Genomic DNA, 24,193 nt, shown 5'->3' with positions numbered 1-24,193 from the left:
CAAATGGAGTTCAATGCGAGAAGTGTGAAGTGATACACTTTGGGAGGTTTTCAAGATGATAGGTTTTGAAAACAGAAATAGGAAAAAATATTTCCTCCTGGTGAGGGGGGTCAATAGATTCAAAATCACTGGAAAAAGATCTAGAGGGGAGATGAGGAGATTTTTTTTCACCGAGTTGTCGAGATTTGGAACGCAAAGGTGATGGAAGCTGATTCCATAAATAATTTTAAAACCGAGTTGGACAGGTACTTGAGGATGAGTAACTTCCAGGGTTACAGACAAGAAGCGGGGATGTGGGACTAAGCACGACTGCTCTTTCAAAGAACCAGCACGGGACGCTGGGCCAAATGACTGACTGACCTTCTGTGCTGCAGGTTTCTACGAATCTATAGACATGGATGAAAAGAGGATCAGGGAGTATTTATGCAGAGGTTGCCCCAGGAGATTAACTAACTGAGTTAGATTCTAAACAGGGTAAATTGTACAAACACTGGAATGACCTTGATGGGCCAAATGGGCCTTTTCTCATTACATGCTTTTTACTCACTTTAAAAAAAAAATGTTGCACTTCCTCTCCTGAAGGTGCTGAGTAGAGTTGTAAGGCAGTCTTCGAGTTGCCCAGCACACACGATTTCACTCTTGTGCATGAGGCTAGACCGAGAATGTTAGCATAGTCATCAGAAAGGGGGCATTATAGCGGAGTCTAATCCTGTTGTGACTCAGCACCCACACACACACGACTTTGTAGCAGGCATCACTGAGTAGCGAATAGGAATGGAAATGTTTGCTTGTTCCCCTTTTTTAACCATTGGTCACTGAAGCCAATTCTAGCTTCCTTGCTGCTGTCTGACTGAAATAAGTTAATTCAGCACAGAGCAGGGTTGGCACCTGGTTAATCTTCCTGGTCTGGAAGGCTCATTACCACACCAAGCAGTGCACTTAATCACCAAACTATATTTTTCTTTTTTCCCTGCCTTTGTAATATGCTCTGACAGAGTGAAACTGTTTCCAGAACTCCACCAATGCTATTCTAAAGACTGTCACGATGAGATGCATAAGAGAAGTTGATGGTGGTGCACCTAATGGTAATCTTCCAATTTTGTGTTTGTTATGGTGATGGTGAGGAATGGAATATTCTTCTTCTGTGGTGTGTGTAAAATGCAAATGAAGGTTACTGTTTGTTGTAATAGTTGTGGAAACTCGTTTGACTTGAAGATGGTGATGGCATAAAATTATTGACACATAGCTGGCTACTGACAACCCCTGTAAGAAGGCAGTCAGTGTATCTGATCATGAGTTTATTTTTCTCCAGCTTCAGTACTATGCCCTTGTATTGCCTGACATTACAAAATTAGTGTAGATAAGTGTATTTTTTGTTATCACCTAACAGGATTGATTCTGTAAGCCACTAATGTGCTGAAGGTCAAATCTATTGCAGCAACAGCAGCATTGCTTGTAATTGACTCTGGAGATAGAACCGATACTCCAAAGATTGTTCTGGCTTTGTTTGCCATCCAGTAACAATAACTTGTATTTATATGGTGTATTTAACGTAGTGAAATGTCCCAAGGCGCTTCACAGGAGTATTATGAGACACAAAATTTAACACCGAGCCACATAAGGAAAACTTAGCGCAGGTGACCAAAAGCTTGGTCAAAGAGGTAGGTTTTAAGGAGCGTTTTAAAGGAAGAAAGAGAGGTGGAGAGGTTTAGGCAAGGAATTCTAGAGCTTAGGTAATAGGCAACAGAAGGCATAGCCACCAGTGGTTGAGCAATTATAATCAGGGATGCTCAAGACCCCTGGAGAGTGGGGGGTTGTGAGGCTGAAGGAGATTACAGAGATAGGGAGGGGCGAGGCCATGGAGGGATTTTTAAACCAGGATGAGAATTTTATAACCAAGGCGTTGCTTAACTGGGAGCCAATGTAGGTCAGCGAGCACAGGGGTGAGGGATGAACAGGACTTGGTGCGAGTTAGAACACAGGCAGCCGAAATTTGGATCACCTCCAGTTTATGTAAGGTAGAATGTGAGAGGCCAGCCAGGAGTGTGTTGGAATAGTCAAGTCTAGAGGTAACAAAAGCATGGATGAGGGTTTAAACAGCACATGGGCTGAGGCGAGGGCCGAGACGGGCGCAGTTACAGAGGTGGAAATAGGCGGTCTTAGTTATGCTGCGGATATGTGGTTGAAAGCTCATTTCAGGGTCAAATATGAGACCAAGGTTGTGAACAGACTGGTTCAGCCTCAGGCAGAAATTGGGGAGAGGGATGGAGTCAGTGGCTAGGGAACCCAGCTGGATGACGATGGAGAGGCATTGGAGAAAGATAGAGTGATTAACCGTGTCAAAGGCTGCAGACAAGTCCCTACCAAATCCATTGCTCCAACAATTGCTGCAATTTCCATTTGATGGAAAAGCCTTTATTGCTGCCCACATGGAGATTTTGTTGAAATCTTACAAGAAGTGCCCATGAAGAGAATTCATTGATCTCATTTGCCTCTACTGCATATAGTAACAGATGTCTCCATGGAAGAATTTGCATTTATATAGTGCTTTTTACATCCTTTGTGAAGTGCTTGGGACATCCAAAGTGTAGTGACTGTAGTTAGGTAGGCAAACAGAGCAATTAATTGTGCACAGTAATGTCCCACAAACAGCAAATTAGATAAATAACCAGCTTATCTGTTTTTGATGGCATTGAGTGAAGGAGAAACGTTGGCCAGTGCACCGGGAGAACTATTTTTTGAATTGTGCCGTGGGATCTTTTACATCCACCTGAACCGATGAATTAGTTTAATGTCTTAAAGGCAGCACTTATGATGATGTAGCTCTCCTTCAGTAATACCGTCAGTAATTGCCTCGTATCAGCTGTGGCTCAGTGAGTAGCACTCTTGCCTCTGAGTCAGAAGGCAGTGGATTCAAGTCCCACACAAAAACAATCTAGGTTGAGCGAGCACTGCACTGAAGAAGGTGCCGTCTTTCAGATGAGAAGTTAAACCGAGGCCCCATCTGCGCTCTCGGGTAGATGTAAAAGATCCCATGGGACTATTTTGAGGACTGCATCCTAGAGTACTTAAGGAGATGGTCTTGGAAATAGCGGATGCATTGACAGTGATTTTCCAACATTCCATAGACTCTGGATCAGTTCCTATGGAGTGGAGGGTAGCCAATGTAACTCCACTTTTTAAAAAAGGAGGGAGAGAGAAAACAGGGAATTATAGACCGGTCAGCCTGACATCGGTAGTGGGTAAAATGATGGAATCAATTATTAAGGATGTCATAGCAGCGCATTTGGAAAGAGGTGACATGATAGGTCCAAGTCAGCATGGATTTGTGAAAGGGAAATCATGCTTGACAAATCTTCTGGAATTTTTTGAGAATGTTTCCAGTGGAGTGGACAAGGGAGAACCAGTTGATGTGGTGTATTTGGACTTTCAGAAGGCTTTCGACAAGGTCCCACTCAAGAGATTAATGTGCAAAGTTAAAGCACATGGGATTGGGGGTAATGTGCTGACATGGATTGAGAACTGGTTGGCAGACAGGAAGCAAAGAGTAGGAGTAAATGGGTACTTTTCAGAATGGCAGGCAGTGACTAGTGGGGTACCGCAAGGTTCTGTGCTGGGGTCCCAGCTGTTTACACTGTACATTAATGATTTAGACGAGGGGATTAAATGTAGTATCTCCAAATTTGCAGATGACACTAAGTTGGGTGGCAGTGTGAGCTGCGAGGAGGATGCTGTGAGACTGCAGAGTGACTTGGATAGGTTAGGTGAGTGGGCAAATGCATGGCAGATGAAGTACAATGTGGATAAATGTGAGGTTATCCACTTTGATGGTAAAAACAGAGAGACAGACTATTATCTGAATGGTGACAGATTAGGAAAAGGGGAGGTGCAACGAGACCTGGGTGTCATGGTACATCAGTCATTGAAGGTTGGCATGCAGGTACAGCAGGCGGTTAAGAAGGCAAATGGCATGTTGGCCTTCATAGCGAGGGGATTTGAGTACAGGGGCAGAGAGGTGTTACTACAGTTGTACAGGGCCTTGATGAGGCCACACCTGGAGTATTGTGTACAGTTTTGGTCTCCTAACTTGAGGAAGGACATTCTTGCTATTGAGGGAGTGCAGCGAAGGTTCACCAGACTGATTCCCGGGATGGCGGGGCTGACATATGAAGAAAGACTGGATCAACTGGGCTTGGATTCACTGGAGTTCAGAAGAATGAGAGGGGATCTCATAGAAACGTTTAAAATTCTGACGGGTTTAGACAGGTTAGATGCAGGAAGAATGTTCCCAACGTTGGGGAAGTCCAGAACCAGGGGTCACAGTCTAAAGATAAGGCGTAAGCCATTTAGGACCGAGATGAGGAGAAACTTCTTCACCCAGAGAGTGGTGAACCTGTGGAATTCTCTACCACAGAAAGTTGTTGAGGCCAATTCACTAAATATATTCAAAAAGGAGTTAGATGTAGTCCTTACTACTAGGGGGATCAAGGGATATGGCGAGAAAGCAGGAATGGGGTACTGAAGTTGCATGTTCAGCCATGAACTCATTGAATGGCGGTGCAGGCTCGAAGGGCTGAATGGCCTACTCCTGCACCTATTTTCTATGTTTCTATGTAACAGCAGGGGAGTTATCCCTGGTGTCCTGGCCAATATTTATCCCTCAATCAATATAACAAAAAAAGCAGATTATCTGGTCGTTATCACATTGCTGTTTGATTTAGTTGCTCGCTCTCCGCTCGGTGCTTGCTGCCTCGCTGTGTGGATTTGCCGGGGGGAAAGGCGATGGCCATGCACTGAGCCCAGCGGGTCCACAGAGCTGCTCCGCCCTCCCGGCTCAGGAGGAGTTGCCGAAGTGATGTGGGTGTAATGACCGAGCCCCAAGTGGAGAGAAGCATCAGATCCAAAATGATAGTGAGCCACGGCTATCTAACCCAAAGTGGTGATACATCCCAGCCCACACCTCAAGACCCCCATTAGCTCCCTGCTTGAGCCCTGTGCTCCATTCTCCCACTCTCCTGGACTGCTCTTGACATTAGCAGCCCCTTCCATTCATGTTTCAAGCCCAGGAATCAATTTCTGCAACTATCAGAGGGTCAGAACTCAAATCTAGCTTTGGTGCTCCATGAAACAGGGAAAGAGAACTTTAAAGAAAGGAATTGTGAGAGGCAATAAAATAATATAAAAAATAGAGAGAGACCAAAGGATAATGAGACTTGGAGGAAGAAAGAGAAAATCCAGGAATCGTGCAGAAAGTTTGAGAACATTGAGAAAAAGTACGCGAGACCATAAGAGAGACAATGAGCGATAAATCAGAGAGACAGACCAAATTAGAGTATGAGCAGTGAGATAACAACAGAGAGAGTAAACAATGCGGATCCTGGAAACCTGAAATAAAAACAGAAAATGCTGGAAATACTCAGCCGTTCAGACTTGCACCTGTTTTTGGCACTCGTCTCTTATGCCCTCTTAGATAGCCATAAGCGTGGTATATCCTGGAAATCGGGGCGGAAGTGCGGCGAATGAGGGTACTGGGCCCAGAAGAGCCAAGGGCCCGGGGCAGCACGGGCCAGCCCACACTGCGATATGTGTGTGCACTAGGTCTGTGCAGCAGAGCAGGTCTCCAGTCATCCTGGTTAACCCTTGCCACTGGATAAAGGCCTAACTCTTGTCAAGCCCGTGTGGTGGCTGATGTGCAACGGTCACCACACATTAAAATCCACGCAAAAGCACCTTCAATTGGAGTTCAGGACTGGAACATCGGGTCCTTCATTGAAACATCTGTGAACTCATGTGGAAGCAAGTCATCCTTGTTTGAGGGGCTGCCTATGATGATGATGATGATTGTGGGTGCTAACGTTCAAATTGGCTGCCGCGTTTCCTACATTACAACAGTGACTACACTCCAAAAGTACTTGGCTGTAAAGCACTTTGAGACGTCCGGTGATTGTGAAAGACGCTCTATAAATCCAAGTCATTCTTATGATGTGTCAGCTTAGATTATGTGCTTAAATTCTAGAAGAAGGCTTGAACCCACAACGTTCTGACACTAAGGCAAAACTTTTACCAATGGAACCAAACGGACAAATAGGTTAAAATGCACTGGTGTTCGGAGGTACACTAGCTGGTCTTTTACAGAGGTTACAAGCTGCCAATCACATGTTTACAGCAACTTGTGACATTACAGTCTTCAAATCATAAGAACATAAGATATAGGAGCAAGAGTAGGCCATACGGCTCCTCGAGCCTGCTCCGCCATTCAATAAAATCATGGCTGATCTGATCATGGACTCGGCTCCACTTCCCCACCCTTAACCATAACCCCTTATCCCCATCCATAACCCCTTATCCCCTTATCGTTTAAGAAACACTCCATTTCTGTCTTAAATTTATTCAATGTCCCAGCTTCCACAGCTCTCTGAGGCAGCAAATTCCACAGATTTACAACCCTGAGAGAAGAAATTTCTCCTCATCTCAGTTTTAAATGGGCGGCCCCTTATTATAAGATCATGCCCTCTAGTTCTAGTCTCTCCCATCAAAGGAAACATCCTCTCTGCATCCACCTTGTCAAGCCCCCTCACAATCTTATACATTTCGATAAGATCACCTCTCATTCTTCTGAATTCCAATGAGTAGAGGCCCAACCTACTCAATCGTTCCTCATAAGTCAACCTCCTCATCCCCCAAATCAACCTAGTGAACCTTCTCTGAAATGCCTCCAAAGCAAGTATATCCTTTCGTAAATGTGGAAACCAAAACTGCGCGCAGTATTCCAGGTGTGGCCTCACCAATACCTTATATAGCTGTAGCAAGACTTCCCTGCTTTTATACTCCATCCCCTTTGCAATAAAGGCCAAGATTCCATTGGCCTTCCTGATCATTTGCTGCATCTGCATACTATCCTTTTGTGTTTCATGCACAAGTACCCCCAGGTCCCGCTGTACTGCAGCACTTTACAATCTTTCTCCATTTAAATAATAACTTGATCTTTGATTTTTTTTTCTGCCAAAGTGCATGACCTCACACTTTCCGACATTATACTCCATCTGCCAAATTTTTGTCCACTCACTTAGCCTATGTCTTTTTGCAGATTTTTTGTGTCCTCCTCACACATTGCTTTTTCTCCCATCTTTGTATCATCAGCAAACTTGGTTATGTTACACTCAGTCCCTTCTTCCAAGTCGTTAACATAGATTGTAAATAGTTGGGGTCCCAGCACTGATCCCTGCGGCACCCCACTAGTTACTGATTGCCAACCAGAGAATGAACCATTTATCCCGACTCTCTGTTCTCTGTTAGTTAGCCAATCCTCTATCCATGCTAATATATTACCCCCAACCCTGTGAACTTTTATCTTGTGCAGTAACATTTGATGTGGCACCTTGTCAAATGCCTTCTGGAAGTCCAAATACACCACATCCACTGGTTCCCCTTTATCCACCCTATTCGTTACATCCTCAAAGAACTCCAGCAAATCATCGTGTGATCCTCCCAAGATAAATTCAACAAGGCTCCTTTTCATGGTGTGTGGTGTCTACATCATTTGCAAAAGGAAGAAGCACTACCAAAAGTAGGAAATTCTTTTTGTTCTAGTTTATGCACCAAGTATAGGCTTGAAGCACTCCAAAGCCAGATATATTAAGGGTCAGATGAAGCGTAAAGCTTTGAGCCGACATTCCTAACCTTAAAGAAGCATTTGCATTGCACAGTGTAATATTTCTACACATTTCTGTGGTCTTCACTGTTGGGAACCTGCTCATCTCTACTCAGTGCCATCCTAGACCAGGAATGTGCCATATCTGGAATTATGGTCTTAATCACCTCCTCCTATTCTGTGGCAGACTGCACTGCAACATCCTTGCTTTGTGCCTGTTTGTTTCTTTTTGCCTCTTTTGTTCTTCATTCAACTTTTGCCCCTTTCACTTTCTCATCCCAAGGTGTTGATTCTTTGCTGAAGTAGGGTTCCACAGATGCCAGTTTGCTCTCTTTTATGCTTTGTCCAAGTACATAGTAATTATATGTGAGCTCAGACAGTGAGTGTTGTCAGGCTGTTAAAACATGGGCACATCAGAGCTGATCAGATTTGGTTCTTACTCAAAAGTGGAAACCCTACCTGATTTTTATTTTTGTATTTTTTCTGTTCCTGCTTTTACAAGGTGGGGTGCGGGGAGGGGGGTGGTTGAGGCAAATTGCTGAGACCCTTTCTTACCTTTGTCCCCAGCTGAGATTAGTTAACTTGACAGAGACCAGTACTTGAACTTGGGATCTTCCTGGTCTGTATGGCTTTGTATCAACCTGGTAAGCCAGCAGGGAGCTCTTACTGCTAATGTTTCTAGACCTAGTTGTTCATATCTGTTTCCTCTAAATTTTGTCTTTTTTTTTTGTTCAGTTGCTCTAATGGTGATGTCATTGCTGTCGGTCACTTATGGAGCCCTGGTGTGTAACATCCTCGCCATCCAGATCAAGTATGATGACTACAAGATCCAGCTGAGGCCGGTTGCTTACATTTGCATCATCATGTGGCGCATCTTGGAAATTGCCACACGAGTCACCGTGTTGGTGCTGTTCAGCACAGCGTTGAAGGGGTGGATCTTTGCTGTGATCTCTATCGACTTCCTAGTCGTGTTCTTCCTCCCCTGGGCGGAGTTCTGGTATAGCCAGTCTCCCTTCCCTGAAAACATTGAAAAGAACTTCAAACGATTTGGCACAACTGTGGTACTGATTCTTATTACCATCCTTTACGCTGGAATTAATGTGTTCTGTTGGTCGGCAGTCCAGCTTATGCTCAGCAACCGTGACTTGATCAACAAGAAACAGAACTGGGTCAGGCTGTCTATTTATTACACACTGCGATTTGTTGAAAATGCAGTGCTCCTAGTTTTATGGTATTTTTTCAAGACAGATGTGTACGAGTACTTCTGCTCCCCTCTGCTGGTGGTCCAACTAATTATTTGCTACAGCTTGGCCATCATCTTTATGCTCCTCTTCTATCAGTATGGCCATCCGTGCAGGTGGCTTTTCACGCACAACATTGAAGACTGTCTCCAATGCTCCTGTTGGAAGGGACCTTCCTTCGAGCCTACTGTTAAGGATTCACAATTCAGCTCATCCATTGCGACAATAGGTGGGTGCAGTGAAAACGTGTGATTTTTTTTTTCTCACGGGTCGCCCCTTGGTAATGAAAGGTTTAAGAAGCTGGTAAATTTCACAATGAGCATGAATAGTGAATTTTCTGGAGAACAGATCAGTGTGACCCTGGAAATCGATGCATGCTACTGCTGCAAGCTAGAACTATGCTTGGATGTTGCTTTCTAAATGTACAACATCAAAAGAAGACAAATCAAAGGAGCTGCAACTATTCTGGGATAACTATTCTCTCAACCAAGCCTAAAAGTCCTAACCAAACCCACACATTCATTTTAACAAAGGACCTTGGACCGTTCCTGATATTTGGGGGCATCAAGGCTGGATCCACATCAGGCAGAAATACATTGTATTTAATGAAAGATTATTTGGAAATAGAAGCATTTTTTTTCTCTGAGGCCACATTAGCTTTGTGTGAAGCAGTCTAGTAACCAGCTTTAAAGAGCCATTGATTGAATCTGTCTATCTTTCCTAAAGGCTGAAAAAAGTTATTTTTAAATTGATATGAGTTTGAATATAAATGATTTGTGATGGTAAAAGCAGTTTATATTATTTATTGTCAATTATTTCTTCCTCCTCATTCCACCAATGTTCTATCTTTTTTTAAAAAAACACTCTTACAGGATTAAAGTTAAATGAGCACCATTAGCCTGACCAAATGACCAAGCTTTCTATGAACCATGACCGCGAAGTTGACCTCAAAAGGACATCGCATCTTGGCACAATCCCATTCTCACTGGACCATAATTGCACACTTTCTAGCAAAAGTCTGCGGATATTAATCCAGAACAAAAGATAGATGACTCTTCCCCAACCGGCCAGCCCAGGGATGCCGAGGCCAAGTGAGTCTTTATCTTGGCTGAAATCTGCTGACTCCACACATGCCCTCAGTTTTCTCTCTGCCAGTAAACTGCTGGGAGGCAAGTGGTAAGGAACCAAAAATAAAAACAGAAAATGCTGGAAACACTCAGCAGGTCAGGCAGCATCTGTGGAGGGATGTAATAATGAACCGATGGGGTGAGGGATTTTGAACCGCAATCTTCCAGTTGCTTGTCACAGCACCAATACCTAGCCAACGGTTAGAGGTCTGATTGTACGCGGAGGGGGTGGAATTGCTCTTTACCAGTCGCAAGAAACGGACACAGCGAATCGGCAGCGCATTTCATATCGTATGCGATTTTCTTTTTCATTTACTTCAGTGGTACAGAAAATCAGGCATGATGTAAAAAGACCTGCCGATTCCCTATCTCCCATTTTGCGGTACTGGCGAAAACAAATTTCACCTAGTCTGTTCACGGTTGACGGGCTGGCCATTTAGTTGCAGCAAATTCTGCACTCTGAATTGATCCCAGCTTCGAGCCCCCTCCAGTCGTTGTACTGATAAGTCGCTCGTTGGATTTACAACTGGGTCCACTCTGTTATGAAAGCCAAAGATACTTTGTACCTGCTTGTTACTGACATCGTTCTAGTTTCCAAAGATTTGCAAAATGAGTTTACCAGTGCAAACAATGTTACATCTCTCAGGATACCCAGATGAGAAGCCGCTTCATTCGATTCATACCATGGTTTCACACCCTTCAGCTCTGATCCTCACAAAACTGTTCCAGATCATGTAAATGCTGTCCCATCTCACTTTGTGTTAAGATACTGAATTCACATATGAATCCAACATTTGTGTTCCCAGTGGGTTTAACACTTAAGAAGCTGTTTCATGAGCTGTGTATTCAACTTATTCAGTATACAAATAAAATAAAACAGCACAGGAGGCTTTGTTTAAAAACATGATTCCAATTTGAATTAAGGTTATTTGAAATAAGAGCTACAACTAAAATTGAAAAACATAACTTGGTCTCTCTTCCCTGAACATTGCAAATCACTTTTCTGTGAGCACTATGCAAAACAGCCTTTGGAAGATTTGGTGCCCAAAACTGTACACAATGAGGATATCACCTGTCTAATTTTATTATAAGTTATCATGAGTACAAAATGGAAACTTGCTTTGTATTTGCACCAACTTTTGCTGTTAAAATTGACGGGAAGGATTTCACCTCCTAAAAGTTATAGTTCTTGGAAACGATCATCGAATGATCAGTAACAGAATTGGCTACTCTTTGAACCTCATGGTGAGATAGGAGGAGTGCATACTATTGCGGATGTTGAACAATAATTCACTCAAACCCTTATCCACCTTTGTTAATGGATACCCCGTCATTGTGCCCCTCTGTATCTTGTTTCCTGTCCCAGTGTGCTTAATTTAATTATAGTGCAGGTATTTTATTCTTTATTTTGTGTGGGATTTATTTATAAAAGGAGTGCTGTGTTTATGAAACCATGTTTGGATTTTTGTTTTGTTTGGGCATGGACGAATCCTACATAAGTTTCATCATGTAACACCATGATACGTTTTTGTGACTTAAAGGGTAACATTTCCCAAATACTGAGTTCCTACTGTAGCTGTAATGGGGTGGAAAGGTGCTGAGCATCAACAAACTTCCTCATGGTCCAAGAAAATCAGAGGGAACTTTCATGTATTTTCTTGTGTTATTGACTGAAACCTGGGATCACTTGCACCTTGAGTTAAGACTTAGAAAGGAGAGGAGAAGAAAATAATTTGAAACGTAAGAGTAAGAGTAAAAGAGAAAATTGAGTCTATGAAGAGGGTCTATGAAGAGGGCTTATGAATAGTCTCAGTATGGCCTAATTCTAGTTGAGAGCTCGGCCTCCGTAAGAATCTGACCAATCCACTTCTCCGTCTAGTACTATTGCATGTAAAATAAATGTAAATTATATATAAGGTTGCTATGTTTTGCAACATCGAAACACTGAACATGGGCAAAGATTGGGTGGCTTGAGTTCTGATGGTCTCTGCTGATGAAAATTGAAAACCTTAAATTCAAAACTCCAATGCAATTCTAGTCATATTAATAGAAGCCACTAGATTAAAAATAGCTTTTTAAGAAAAACAGACACAGCTGGTGCAACCTATCGCTGTGATGAGAAAGGTCTGAGGTTCAATTCATAGTCTGTACTGAGTTAACGGATCTCAGCCAGGAGCAATATTAGAAGAGTTACAATTGTCCTCAGTATCCCTTTGATGGGGAGGGAAAAGGTGGCTGGGATTCCTGCTCCTAATTGCCATCCAGTGACCAGTGTTGAAAGTGTATGTGAGCAGGAAGGACAGGATTGAGCCTGGATATGTCACCAATTTTGAACAGCATACAATGATTGATGTAAGTGCAATTTTCACTCCTTTCCCTCCTCTTCTGAAGGTGTTGATTCCTTGCCGAGAATGGTTCCATAGACAGTTTCCTCACCCAAATGGTTATTGATCATGTGTGAACTTTGGTGATTGTTGGGGCATTGCAGCTGAACCAATCCTGCTCATACACATGCACTTGCTGCAGACATCACTGAACCTCGGCAAGTGGACATTCTTCAACTATGACCCTGGCTAATGTTTTGAGGCATGACATCATAGCCGAGCTGATCTTGTGCTTACCTCAGGTCTATGTACATTTCCACTGGGGTCACTGGATAGCAGGACATTTTGCTGATTTTTCTTGACCCTCCTCCAAGCTCAAGTGTGCAATTGTTGTGTCCCTATCTCTGACCCTGTTCAGGCTGACTAAGTGGGAATCGAACCATGAACCTCATTGATATGTTTTGATTCAATAGTGCAAAGCGTGGTACATTTACTTAGAGATATTCAGAAAGCTACAGACTTAGGAATTTAAATTATCCACATTACACAATTAATAGAAACGGTACTTTAAAGCATTTTTTTTTCCTGGAACCCTCAATTTCATATTCACGGTTTCTCTGAGTCTGCACTGACTTGATAAGACATTTAAGAGCTAATAATGTGGTTATGAACAGTGGGGTGGATTTTCAGACATGAATGGGGCAGAAGCACGAACAATAGCAAGAGTCCCCACTTGTTTCAGGGGTTGGCTCATTGTGGTATGGAAATTGGGGTCCGATGATGTACATATGAAGCTGATGCAATTTTCAAGTCCAATGACTGGGGAAAGGGCACTGCACACACTCCCCAGCTGTTGGCATTTGGCAAAGAGCAGTCAAAAGGGAGACTCCAAGCCAGATGAGAATCATTTATAAAAATAAAAAGCCAGTGGTATGATTTCTAAATGTGGATCTGCAATATCAATCCAGTCTATCAATTATCTTAGAGCCACAGCCCGTAGGTCATGGAGTAGACTTTCAATTTACAGCTCAGGTATAAAACTTATATAGCCTGGGCCCTTTTGAAGGCAGACCTCTGACATATAGCTAATAAGGAAACTCAAATGTAAGAGGACAATTTCTGGATGGCTAATTCTGGGGGCAATGTATGCAACACACGCCTAAACATCCAATGATCAAAGCCCACTCTGGGTTGCAGAGACACAAAAGCGGCTATTGCTGCTGCACACCTCCAAATGGGGGGGGATATGGTGTGTCTATGCTGTGGTCAGGAGAATGGTGATAATGCACTTACACATTTTATACTGAGTTGTGCTGCTTTTGGAGGCAGTCACAGTAATTGGTATATGAGCCACTCAGGTCTGCAGCACTCCAAGGAACTGTGCTGACAATTGTGCCACACCAAGGGCAAGCAATAAGCATCTCCAACAAAGGCCTCACCACTGGCCCTTGACTTTTAACATTGCCATCATCACTGAACTGTGCACCATTATTAGGGGTTACCACTGATTAGAAGGTTAACTAGACCAGCCATGTCAACACTGGCTACAAGAATAAGGAAGAGGCTGGGTATTCTGTGACAAGTGACTCCGCTCCGACCTCTCAATGCCTCTGAACCATCTCCAAGGCCTACTACATAATGGTGCAAGGATGACAACACTCAGAAACTCAATGACTTCCAGGGCAAAACAGTCCACATGATCAGGTTCGCTGCTATTGAATTCAGTATCCAGCCCCTCCATCACCAGCACACTGGCTGTTGTACGGACTATAGGATGCATTGCAGCAACTCCCTAAGTTTACTTCAACCGAATCTTCCTGCCCTGCAACCTGTAGCATTGAAAAGGACAATAACAGCAACACTGTGCAAACATCAGTACCTGCAAGTTCCCCTCAAAGTTGCATGCTATCATGACTTGAACATATATCGCTGCTTGTTCATCCACACTGCAGCAGTTCAAGAAAGTCTACCTTCTCAAGGCAATCGGGGGAGGGGCAAGAAGTGCAGCATTTCCAACATCCCAAGAATAATTAATACAAAAAAATAACTGACGAGCCAGCCTGTCTCACTACAACAACAACTCGCACGTGCCTTTAACATAATTAAACGTCCCAAGTCACTTCACAGGAGGTTAATCACACACAATTTGACACCGAGTCACATAAGGAGATATTAGGACAGGTGACTAAAGCTTGGTCAAAGAGGTAGGTTTTAAGGAACATCTTAAAGGAGGACAGAGAGATAGTGAGGCGGAGATGTTTAGGGGGAGAATTCCAGAGTTTAGGGCCTAGGCAGGTGAAGTCACGGCCACCAGTAGTGGAGCAATTCAAATCGAGGATTCGCAAGGGGCCAGAATTGGAAAAGCGCAGAGAACTTGGGGGGATTGTAGGGCAGGGGGAGGTTACAGAGGAGCTTCACCATAGGCAGTCCCTCAGAGTCGAGGATGACTTGCTTCCACTCAGTGAGTTCTCAGATGACGGAGGAGTCCAATGCGGGACCAACAGTCTCTGTCACAGGTGGGGCAGACAATGGTTGAAGGAAAGGGTGGGTGGGGAGCCCTGGGTTGATGCATGCTCCTTCTGTCTACAGTTGGTTTCTGCTTGTTCTCGGCGATGTGACTCGAGGTGCTCAGCGTCCTCCCGGGTGCTCTTCCTCCATTTTGGACGGTCGTGGGCCAGGGGTTCCCAGGAGTCGGTGGGGATGTTGCACTTTATCAAGGAGGCTTTGTGGGTGTCCTTGCAACGTTTCCTCTGCCCATTTGGGGCTCGTTTGCCATGTCGAAGCTTTTGAAATCTTGTGAGGGACATGCGAACGATGTGGCCCGCTCAATGGAGCTGCTCGAGCGTGGTCAATGCTTCGATGCTGGGGATGCCTGAACGAGAGCACTGACGGTGTGTCTATCCTCCCAGTAGATTTGCAGGATCTTGCAGAGGCAGCACTCATGGTACTTCTCCAGAATTTGAGGTGTTTGCTGTATATTGTCCAAGTCTCTGAGCCATATAGGAGGGCGGGTATCACTACTGCCTTGTAGGCCATAAGCTTGGTGCCGGATTTGAAGCCCTGGTCTTCAAACACTCTCTTCCTCAGGCGACCGAAGGCTGCACTGATACACTGAAGGCGGTGTTGAACCTAATCATCAACGTCTGCTCTTGCTGACAGTAGGCTCCTGAGGTATGGAAAATGGTCCACGTTGTCCAAGGCCTCGTCGTGGATCTTGATGTCCGGGGGGCAGTGCTGTATGGTGGGGTCATGTTGGTGGAGGACCTTTGGCTTACGGATGTTTAATGTAAGGCCCCTGCTCTCGTACACCTCGGTGAAGGTGTTGACGATGGCTTCGAGTTTGGCCCCCAAGTGTGCGCAGACACAAGCGTCATCTGCGTACTGTAATTCAATGACCGAGGATGGGACGACCTTGGATCTGGCCTAGAGGTGGCGGAGGTTGAACAGATTCCCATTTGTTCTATAATTTAGCTCCACTCCATCGGGGAGCTTGATGAGGATGAGATGAAGCATTGCAGCAAGGAAGATTGAAAAGAGCATTGGTGCGATGATGCAGCCTTACTTGACCCCAGTGCGGACATGAATTGGGTCTGTGGTGGACCCATTGGTCAGGATCATGGCTTGCATGTCTTCGTGGAGCAGACGGAGGATGGTGACAAACTTTTGAGGGCAGCCGAAACGGAGGAGGACGCTCCATAATCCCTCACAGTTGATAGTGTCAAAGGCCTTTGTGAGGTCAAAGGCCATGTACAAGTGTTGCCGCTGTTCCCTGCATTTCTCTTGTAGTTGTTGTGCGGTGAAGATCATGTCCATTGTGTCCCTTAGTGGACAGAATCCGCATTGTGACTCTGGGAGGAGCTCTTCAGCCACAGGGAGGAGGCGATTGAGGAGGATTCTTGAGATGACTTTCCCTGTGGCCGACAGCAGGGAGGTTCCTCTGTAGTTACCGTAATTGGACGTGTCCTCTTTTTTTGAAGATGGCCACAAGTACGACTTCCCTGAGATCTCCTGGCATGCTGTCCTCCTTCCAGATAAGAGAAATGAGGTAATGTATTCGTGCCAATAGTGCTTCTCTGCCATGGTTTAGTGCTTCGGTGGGAATTCCATCTGCTCCTGTTGCCTTGTTATTCTTCAGCAACCGGATGGCCTTTTCTACCTCATGTCGGGCTAGGATTGTGCTGAGATGGTGGTGGGTAGCATGCTGTGGGATGGAGTCGAGGACACTCGCGTCGAAGACAGAGTCTCGGTTAAGGAGATCTTCGAAATGCTCCTTTCAACAGGCACTGACTGTCTCTCTGTCCTTGATGCGTACCTCATCATTCTTGGCCAACAGTGGCTTAGGGCCTTGGGTGCTTGGGGCGTAGGTAGTCTTGACTGGGCCGAAGAATCCACGCACGTCGTGGTTGTCTGCTAACTGCTGGATCTCCTGTGCTTTCTCCACCTACCATCTGTTTTTTAGGTCGTGGATTTTTTGTTGGATCTCAGCCTTCAGCCGTCTGTAGAGCTGCTCCCTTGCTCTCGTATTGGGTTGCTGTTTTAAATTCAGAAATGCCTTGCACTTGTGGCTAATTAGCTCCTGGATCTCTTGGTCATTCTCGTCAAACCAGTCTTGGTGTTTCCTGGTCGAGTGACCGAGCGTCTCTTCGCAAGTTCCTGTTCTCCATCCGTCTGATTGTTTTTGTTGGTAAGAGGAGCTTACAAAAGATAGGGAAGGGTGAGGCCATGGAGGAATTTGAAACCAAGGATGAGAATTTTAAAATTGAGACATTTCTGGGCCAGGAGCCAGTGAGCACAGCGATGATGGGTGAACGTGACTTGGTGCAAGTTAGCTTAAAGCAGCAGGTTTTGTATGAGCTCGAGTTTACGGAGTGTGGAAGATGGAAGGCTGGCCAGGAGAATATTGGAACAGTCAAGTCTAGAGGTAACAAAGACATGGCTGAGGATTTCAGCAGCAGATAAGCGGAGACAGAGGTGCAGATGGGAGATGTTACGCAGGTAGAAGTAGGCGGTCTTGGGGATGGAGTCAGAAGCTCATCTCAGGATCAAATAGTATGCCATGGTTGCGAACGGGCGAGTTCAGCCTCAGACTGTGACCAGGGAGAGTGATGGAGTCAGTGGCTAGGGAACAGAGTTTATGGCAGGGGCCAAAGACGATGGCTGTTGGAGGAAATTTCTGCTCATCCAGTGCTGGATGTCGGCCAAGCAGCGTGACAAATTAGAAGCCATGGCGGGGTTGAGAGAAGTAGTGGTGAGGTAGAGCTTGGAGTCGTCAGTGTACATGTGGAACCTGATGAATTTTCGGATGATGTCGCCAAGAGACAGCATGTAGATAAGAAATAGAAAGGGGCCAAGGATAGATCCTTGGGGCACTCCAGAGCGCTGTCGCTTGAACCCGCGCAGCCGGCTTGCCGGTTGTTCAATACAAAATCCATGCATGCAAGATATTTTCGAATGGCCTATGGCCATGCGGCGCCAATCAAAATTAGAGGGAACATTGCTCCAGAGGTAATGGTGCGGAATTGAGAAGAGAAACTATTGCAGGTGATTCTCTGGCTGTGACTGGATGGATAGGAATGGAACCAGGCGAGGGCAGTTCCGCCCCCCCCCCAGTTGGACAATGGAGGAGAGGCATCTGAGGAGGATGGTTAAATTGACCGTGTTAGGTGGCCGAGAAGTCGAGAAGGATAAGAAGGGATAGTTTACCATGGTCACAGTCACATAAGATATTACTTGTGACTTTGATAAGTGCCATTTCAGTGCTGTGGCAGGGCAGAAACCTGATTGGAGGGATTTGAACATGGAGTTGTGGGAAAAATGGGAATGGATTTGAAAGAAAAGAAAGAGTAGGATTTACACAACCGCCGGATGTCTCAAAGTGCTTTACAGCCAATGAAGTACTTTTTGAGGTGTAGTCACTGTTATAATGTGGTACATTTGTGAGACAACAACATGGGTTCAAGGACTTTGGAGAAGAAAGGGAGGTTGGAGATGGGACCTGGAGAGCTAGGCCTGTCCCGGGGACTGGGATTTCTTCCACTTGGCTACAGATAGCTCTGAAAGCCAAGGTCTAATGGATAGCATGGTTCTGCATGGACAATAGCAGGAAGAGTATCAGTGCTCTGTGATTGAAAGTCTGTGTGATTTTAAGTTCAGCCGTATGCCTGCACACAGGTGGTTTTGCTAAGTCTTTCTTTCAATCTGTGCCTAAGCTCTCTGGACATATGAGATTAGATGTCTTTGTACAGAGAGAGGGTGTGCACTCCATGTTGGGCAAATCGAAAGATGGTGACAGGTTTCTGCATCAGTCCAATACCCAGCTAACCAAAATAAACAATAGTCAGTTGTAAAGGCAAATAAAATATTGAAGCATATGAGATCATGGTAAATAGATCTAAGGTAGTGCCATTGACATTTTATAAAGCACTAATGAGGTCATGGTGGCATGGATGAGATTGGGAACAGACCATGTAAAAGTGTAATCTTTCCTTCTGTCTCTCCATGTCTTTCCTGAACTAGCAAGTTTTTTTCTTTGTTTTTGCTCATTGAAAAGAAAGTGTGATAACTATGAAGGCAGGGCGATCTTGGCCTTCACAGTGGAACTAAATGTCCTTTATTAGAACTATAGCACCTGTAGTTTTAATGTAAAGCTTTCACTATTATTCTAAATGTCAGGTTTGTCCTTTCTCTACAGCGATCTCTCACTTTCTTTTGTTGCTCAGTTAGAGAAAGTAAAGGAAACACCAGGAATTACGAATGAATGTTGGCAGGAGACTGCAGGGTCATTCGTGTGTGAGTCCTGCTAAATACAGGAGAAAGGAGCTGACTTTGTGAAGGAGATCACAAAGGGCTGTCTTCCCGCAGAAATCAGGAAATCACAGGTGCACTGACCACAACTTTCTGTCCATTAAAATTATTGGATAAAAGATATCCTACTATCAGCCGATAAGTCTGTTCTCTCTCTCTCTTATTTGTTGTTCTGGTTTGTGCTGTGTACTTGAGCAATATTCCCTTAAATTTTTTCCTTGTGCGTGATTTCTTCCATGTAAAAGCCATAGCTGGACCTCCAGAACGCTGCATGGCCGTGCAACTTAGCGGGAACATTGTACTTTAGTATTTACTGTTTTATATTCCAGGTAGGAGCGAACCAGTATTTGACATTTTCATTTCATTCTCAAATAACTTCTGCATGTCGTAGCAATATATTTTATTATATTTGTACATTAACCACTCAAGCACCATCTGTGTCCAGAGGGCAGGGTTCCATTCAAGAGAAGAACACAAAACTGTTCTGATGCAGGCATACAAGCACTCCTCAAGGAGACTGAAGGCAGGAGACACAGACTTCTGAGCATGAGTGCCACCTAGACTGCCAAGAATGCAATTCATGCTGCATTCAGAGAGGTGGCACTGGCATTGAGATACAATTTCTTTGCTCCCATAAACTGCAGACCAATATCATAAGTTCAACAGGGCTGGCAAGGCAACACACTGGGCATTCTCTGCTTTTCTTTCTTGCTCACTCTGGACACCAGCGCACTCTTCAAACACATAACGCAACACTTACACAACTAACCTGTCACAGTGCATTATGGTTAAGGCCGACTCTAATTTGGTACCCGGCACTATGGCTACACAGCTCCGCTAACACCAATAACTTTCATGCACAACTCGAAAATCCCATCCTCCATTTTAATAGCCTCATATCCCACATCTCTTCCTTCAGCTCACCCGTGCCACACTCAACTGCTAGCCTTATCTTCATTTACTCTATCTTATAGGACAAAGGAGCTTTCACCATCTTCAAACTCCACACCCACTTCTGAGAAGATCATGTAGCTTTTGGGCCTCACTTGGCTCGCCATTGGAGTTGGTGAAACTGGTGGCCAGGTTACTAACTGAGCACTTACACTGTCACCCTGGCATCCCTGTGACGTACCACACAGATACAACCTTCCACCTATTTTCTCTGTCTCCCCAATCCCAAGAGTAATGCTCAACCATTCTTAGCTTCTACCCTTCTTTCCTGCAGATGCAGCCACAGCTGGAGGGGCACTGAAGGGGGACGATGATGATGAGGAGGAGGAGGAGCAGGGGAGATGTTTCTCTCTCATTGCATATGACGACGATGAGGAAGAGGAGTATGAGAACCGGGATATCTTCCCCATTAAGCTGTGTGATCCTGTTCAGTCTACTTCGGCCCCCACCAACTCGCCATCTGTGGCACTTGCTTCCTCACTACCAGACAGCAGCTCGGATACTTTCACTCAGGCGAATAAGGTCGCAGTAGTGAGAGCAAGCACTTTATTTGGAACTCCTACACGGCAAGCGAGCCCCAGGCAGCAGAAGGAGTGTGCGGCAAACCTGTCCCACCCACCCTTTCCTTCAACGACTGTCTGTCCCACCTGTGACAGAGACTGTAATTCCCCTATTGGTCTGTACAGTCACCTGAGAACTCACTTTTAGAGTGGAAGCAAGTCTTCCTCGATTTCGAGGGATTGACTAAGATGATGAGTAGTGAGATGTGGCACTTGGTGATTCACAGAGCACAGATGAATGGGGAGCGGGTGAGGGTGTGCCACTTTCTCAGAAGAGGCTGAGGAGAGGGCTGCCAGTGGATTCAGAGTCATGGGATCCGGAACTGATGGGTACTCGCTTGAAAGAAAGGATATATGAGGAACACCATACCTATGTGCAGGGTCAGTGATCAATCACTAGCGGCAACTGACAGTTGTGACACTTGAACCTACAACTGTCCTTTGTGGCAACATCACAGAGCCTTTGCCTTTATTGCAGGCATCAATGGAGTAGTGGCAGATTCACTGGAACCTTTAGCAGATCACCATTAGGAAGCAGCCAGGGACCTACACGGAAGAGCAGACTGCAACTCTGGAGGCAATAGTGGGCAGAATGGAGTGCAACATGAATCCGTACCGACTGCTGTGTCGCAGGGCTTTCAGAATCTGGTGTGTGCCATTGGACTAGCCACGCCACTGAACAGTGAGGCCACAGATTTAAGGCCCAGTGCAATGGCACTGGCTGGAGGTCACCTGCCTGATACTGCTGTCTCTCCAGACAGCAGCGCATGCTAGGTCTCAGGCCTTTCCTCTCAGAGCACCACGCCAGTGGGATGTGGGAGGCAAGACAAGACAGCTGAAGAACAAGCTCCAAAAGATGCAACCAGAAATGCCTCCTTCCCAGGGACAAGCTGCAATGAAATGAAACAAGCCCGCTGTACAACATGAGCAGCATAGGAACAGGAGAACCAATTCAACCCATCGTGCCTGTTCTGCCATTCAATTAGATCATGGCTGATCTGTACCTCAACTTCATTTACTCGTGTTTGTTCCATATGCCTTGATCTCCTTATCAAACACAAATCTATTGATCTCAATTTTGAAAATTCCAATTGACCCAGCATGCACAGCCTTTTGTGGGGAGCAAGTTCCAGATTTCCACTACCCTTTTGTGTGAATAGATGCTTCCTGATTTCACTCCTATTTGGCTTAGCCCTAAAGGCAAGATTATGTCCCCTTGTTCTGGATTCCCCCACCAGAGGAAATTGTTTATCTGTATCTATCCTTCAAATCTCTACCATTTTAAACACCTTGATTAGATCACCCTCGACCATCTAAACTCAAGGGAATACAAACTAAGTTTTTGCAACTTGTCCTCATAATTTAGCCCTTTAAACCCTGGCATCATTCTGGTGAATTTGTGCTGCACCTCCTTCAAGGCTATTATATACTTCCTGAGGTTTGGTGCCCAAAACTGAGGGCCGTCCTCAAGATGCGTTCTGACCAAATCTCTGTACAACTGAAGCATCACTTTCCTCACTTTTGAATCCCAATCCCCTTGAGATAAAGGCTGACGTTTCATAAGACTTTTTGTACTTGTACATTTGCTTTCAGTGATTTGTGCATATGGACACCCAAATCGCTTTGCAACTCCATAGCTCCTAGGCCTAGGGGGCAAGTTTTGGGCCTCCTTCAGAACGGCGCACCTCCGAGAGGCACACCTGTTTCGTGGAATAAAAAGTGCGCCTAATGCCTACCTCGGCATTCTGCGCTCAGAATCGGGCCCATTCCAGCTTGGCGCGGCGTACAAGCATCTGCGGGGGGCGAGGCCAAAGCGTGGCACCAAAGATCTGCCGGCAGGGGGGCGGGGCTACCTCACAGCAGCAGATTTTGTGCCAGCAGCCCTGCGCATGCGCGCTAGAGTGTGCGCGCATGCGCAGTGTGATACAAACATTGGCACTCGGCCATTTTTAAAGGTAAATGAGGAAAAGTGCTGTTTTGTTTTATGGAGCTGTGGAAAGGCTTGTGAGTGAATTTTGCTGATTTTTTGTGCCTGAAGGAGTGCTTTTAGCAGCACTGTTGAAGAAATCACCTGCTGAAATCAGTGAGTGCTGCTTTTTGCTGCTAAACTTCCAGAACAAGTGCTGCATAGGTGCATGCAAAATAAGGACTGAGTGTTTTGAAAAATCAGAGTGTGAATTCAATACAGCAATGGAACAACGTCCACCAAGAACAAAGAATTTCTTGCATGAGGAATTGGAGACATTAGTCAACGTCATTGAGCAGAGATGGCAGGAGCTGGATACCAGCAACAGAGGTCGCATAAAAGTGCCACACAAAGAAATAAAGAAATGCTGGAACCAAGTTGCAGAAGATTACTGCGCAGTGGTGCATACCAGGAGATCTGGAAACCAGTGTAAAAAGAAATGGCACGACCTTGGTCAAGTAGTTAGTGTAAGTAATATTTTCATTTTTCAATGGAATCGTAATTGTAACGTGACTATCTGTATGTCCCACTCTGCAGAAAGACGCACTCTGTAAAAAGTTATATTTTAATATTTGCAGAAGAAATTGGCCCACAACAAAAAGGAAAGAATTCTAACAGAAGGAGGCACGCCAAATCTGTATCCACTGACACCCTTGGCACAGAGGGTAGCTGCTATGATGAGTCCTACATGGAGAAAAGCAATCAGTACAGCACAAGCTGGGCCCGCACGCGAGGGAGAGGGTAAGTCCTGAAAATGCATCATGGCCCTTCAAATCAACCTGCTGCCTGGCCTGCTATGTGTGAGAGTACTCATGCCTCCCATCCTGCTCCCTCCTCTGCTGCTAAACATGTGACTGTTCTGATATATTTTGCAGGAGATGATGATGCCAATCCTGAAGATCCTGAGGTCCAGAAGAAGAACCAGAAGAACCAGATGCCGATGATCCAGACCAAGGTTGGCTGCAGGCATTGACTGAAATGTCTTCAGGGGAGACCTTCGAACTTAATATTTATGAGCCCACATTAGCGGACATCAGTGTTTCAAACCCTTGCATAGGTTCTGGTTCCACCTTCTATGGTTTCACAGATTCCGACGTTGCGGGTCCTAGTGGTTGCTGCTGGTGTAATGCAGCAGTTTACACCCACTGCCTCACCATCCCATCCCGCGGCTCCCAGTGGAGTGGTGCCATGAGGAAGACCCAGGCAGAGGAGAAGGAGATTGGAGACATGCTCTCCTGAGATGCAGCGTGCAACAGATGTGGCTCAGGTTGTGGCATTGGGTGTGGAGACCAGTGAACTTACCCGATCACTCGTGGGCAGCGTCAGTGCAGTGGGTGAAGAGTTAACGGTACTGACAGGAGAAATAGCAGTAATGACACGGGAACTTAGGGAGGGAATGTCCGAGGGAGTGCAAGCGACAGCACAGGTCGTCAGGGAGGTAGCTGCTGCAATAAGGACACACAGCCCGGCCAATCAAATGACATCCCCATGAAGAAGTGAACATTCACTGAGATGTGGATGAGACATGGTTGCAGCCGTTCTTTGCTGCTTTTGTTTTTGTCCTTGATG

At 45.3% G+C, this 24,193-nt stretch overlaps 1 protein-coding gene across 4 annotated transcripts in view; it reads left to right on the top strand.

Annotated features, from left to right (window-relative positions):
• LOC139265087 (endoplasmic reticulum membrane adapter protein XK-like) overlaps positions 1 to 10,418 on the top strand; it is a 74,743-nt gene extending 64,325 nt beyond the window's left edge. For all 4 annotated transcript variants that reach the window (XM_070881978.1, XM_070881981.1, XM_070881980.1 and 1 more), the window contains exon 4: positions 8,387 to 10,418. In XM_070881978.1, the coding sequence (XP_070738079.1) occupies positions 8,387 to 9,144 (758 nt within the window). In that variant the 3' untranslated portion in view covers positions 9,145 to 10,418. The remainder of the gene's footprint in view (positions 1 to 8,386) is intronic.
• The last annotated feature ends 13,775 nt before the right edge of the window (positions 10,419 to 24,193 follow it).

This window comes from Pristiophorus japonicus, chromosome 6 (genome assembly GCF_044704955.1).
Source record: "Pristiophorus japonicus isolate sPriJap1 chromosome 6, sPriJap1.hap1, whole genome shotgun sequence".
Taxonomy (NCBI): Eukaryota; Metazoa; Chordata; class Chondrichthyes; family Pristiophoridae; genus Pristiophorus; species Pristiophorus japonicus.
Note: the sequence above shows the minus strand (reverse complement) of the source record. Positions and strands in the feature narration are given on the sequence as shown.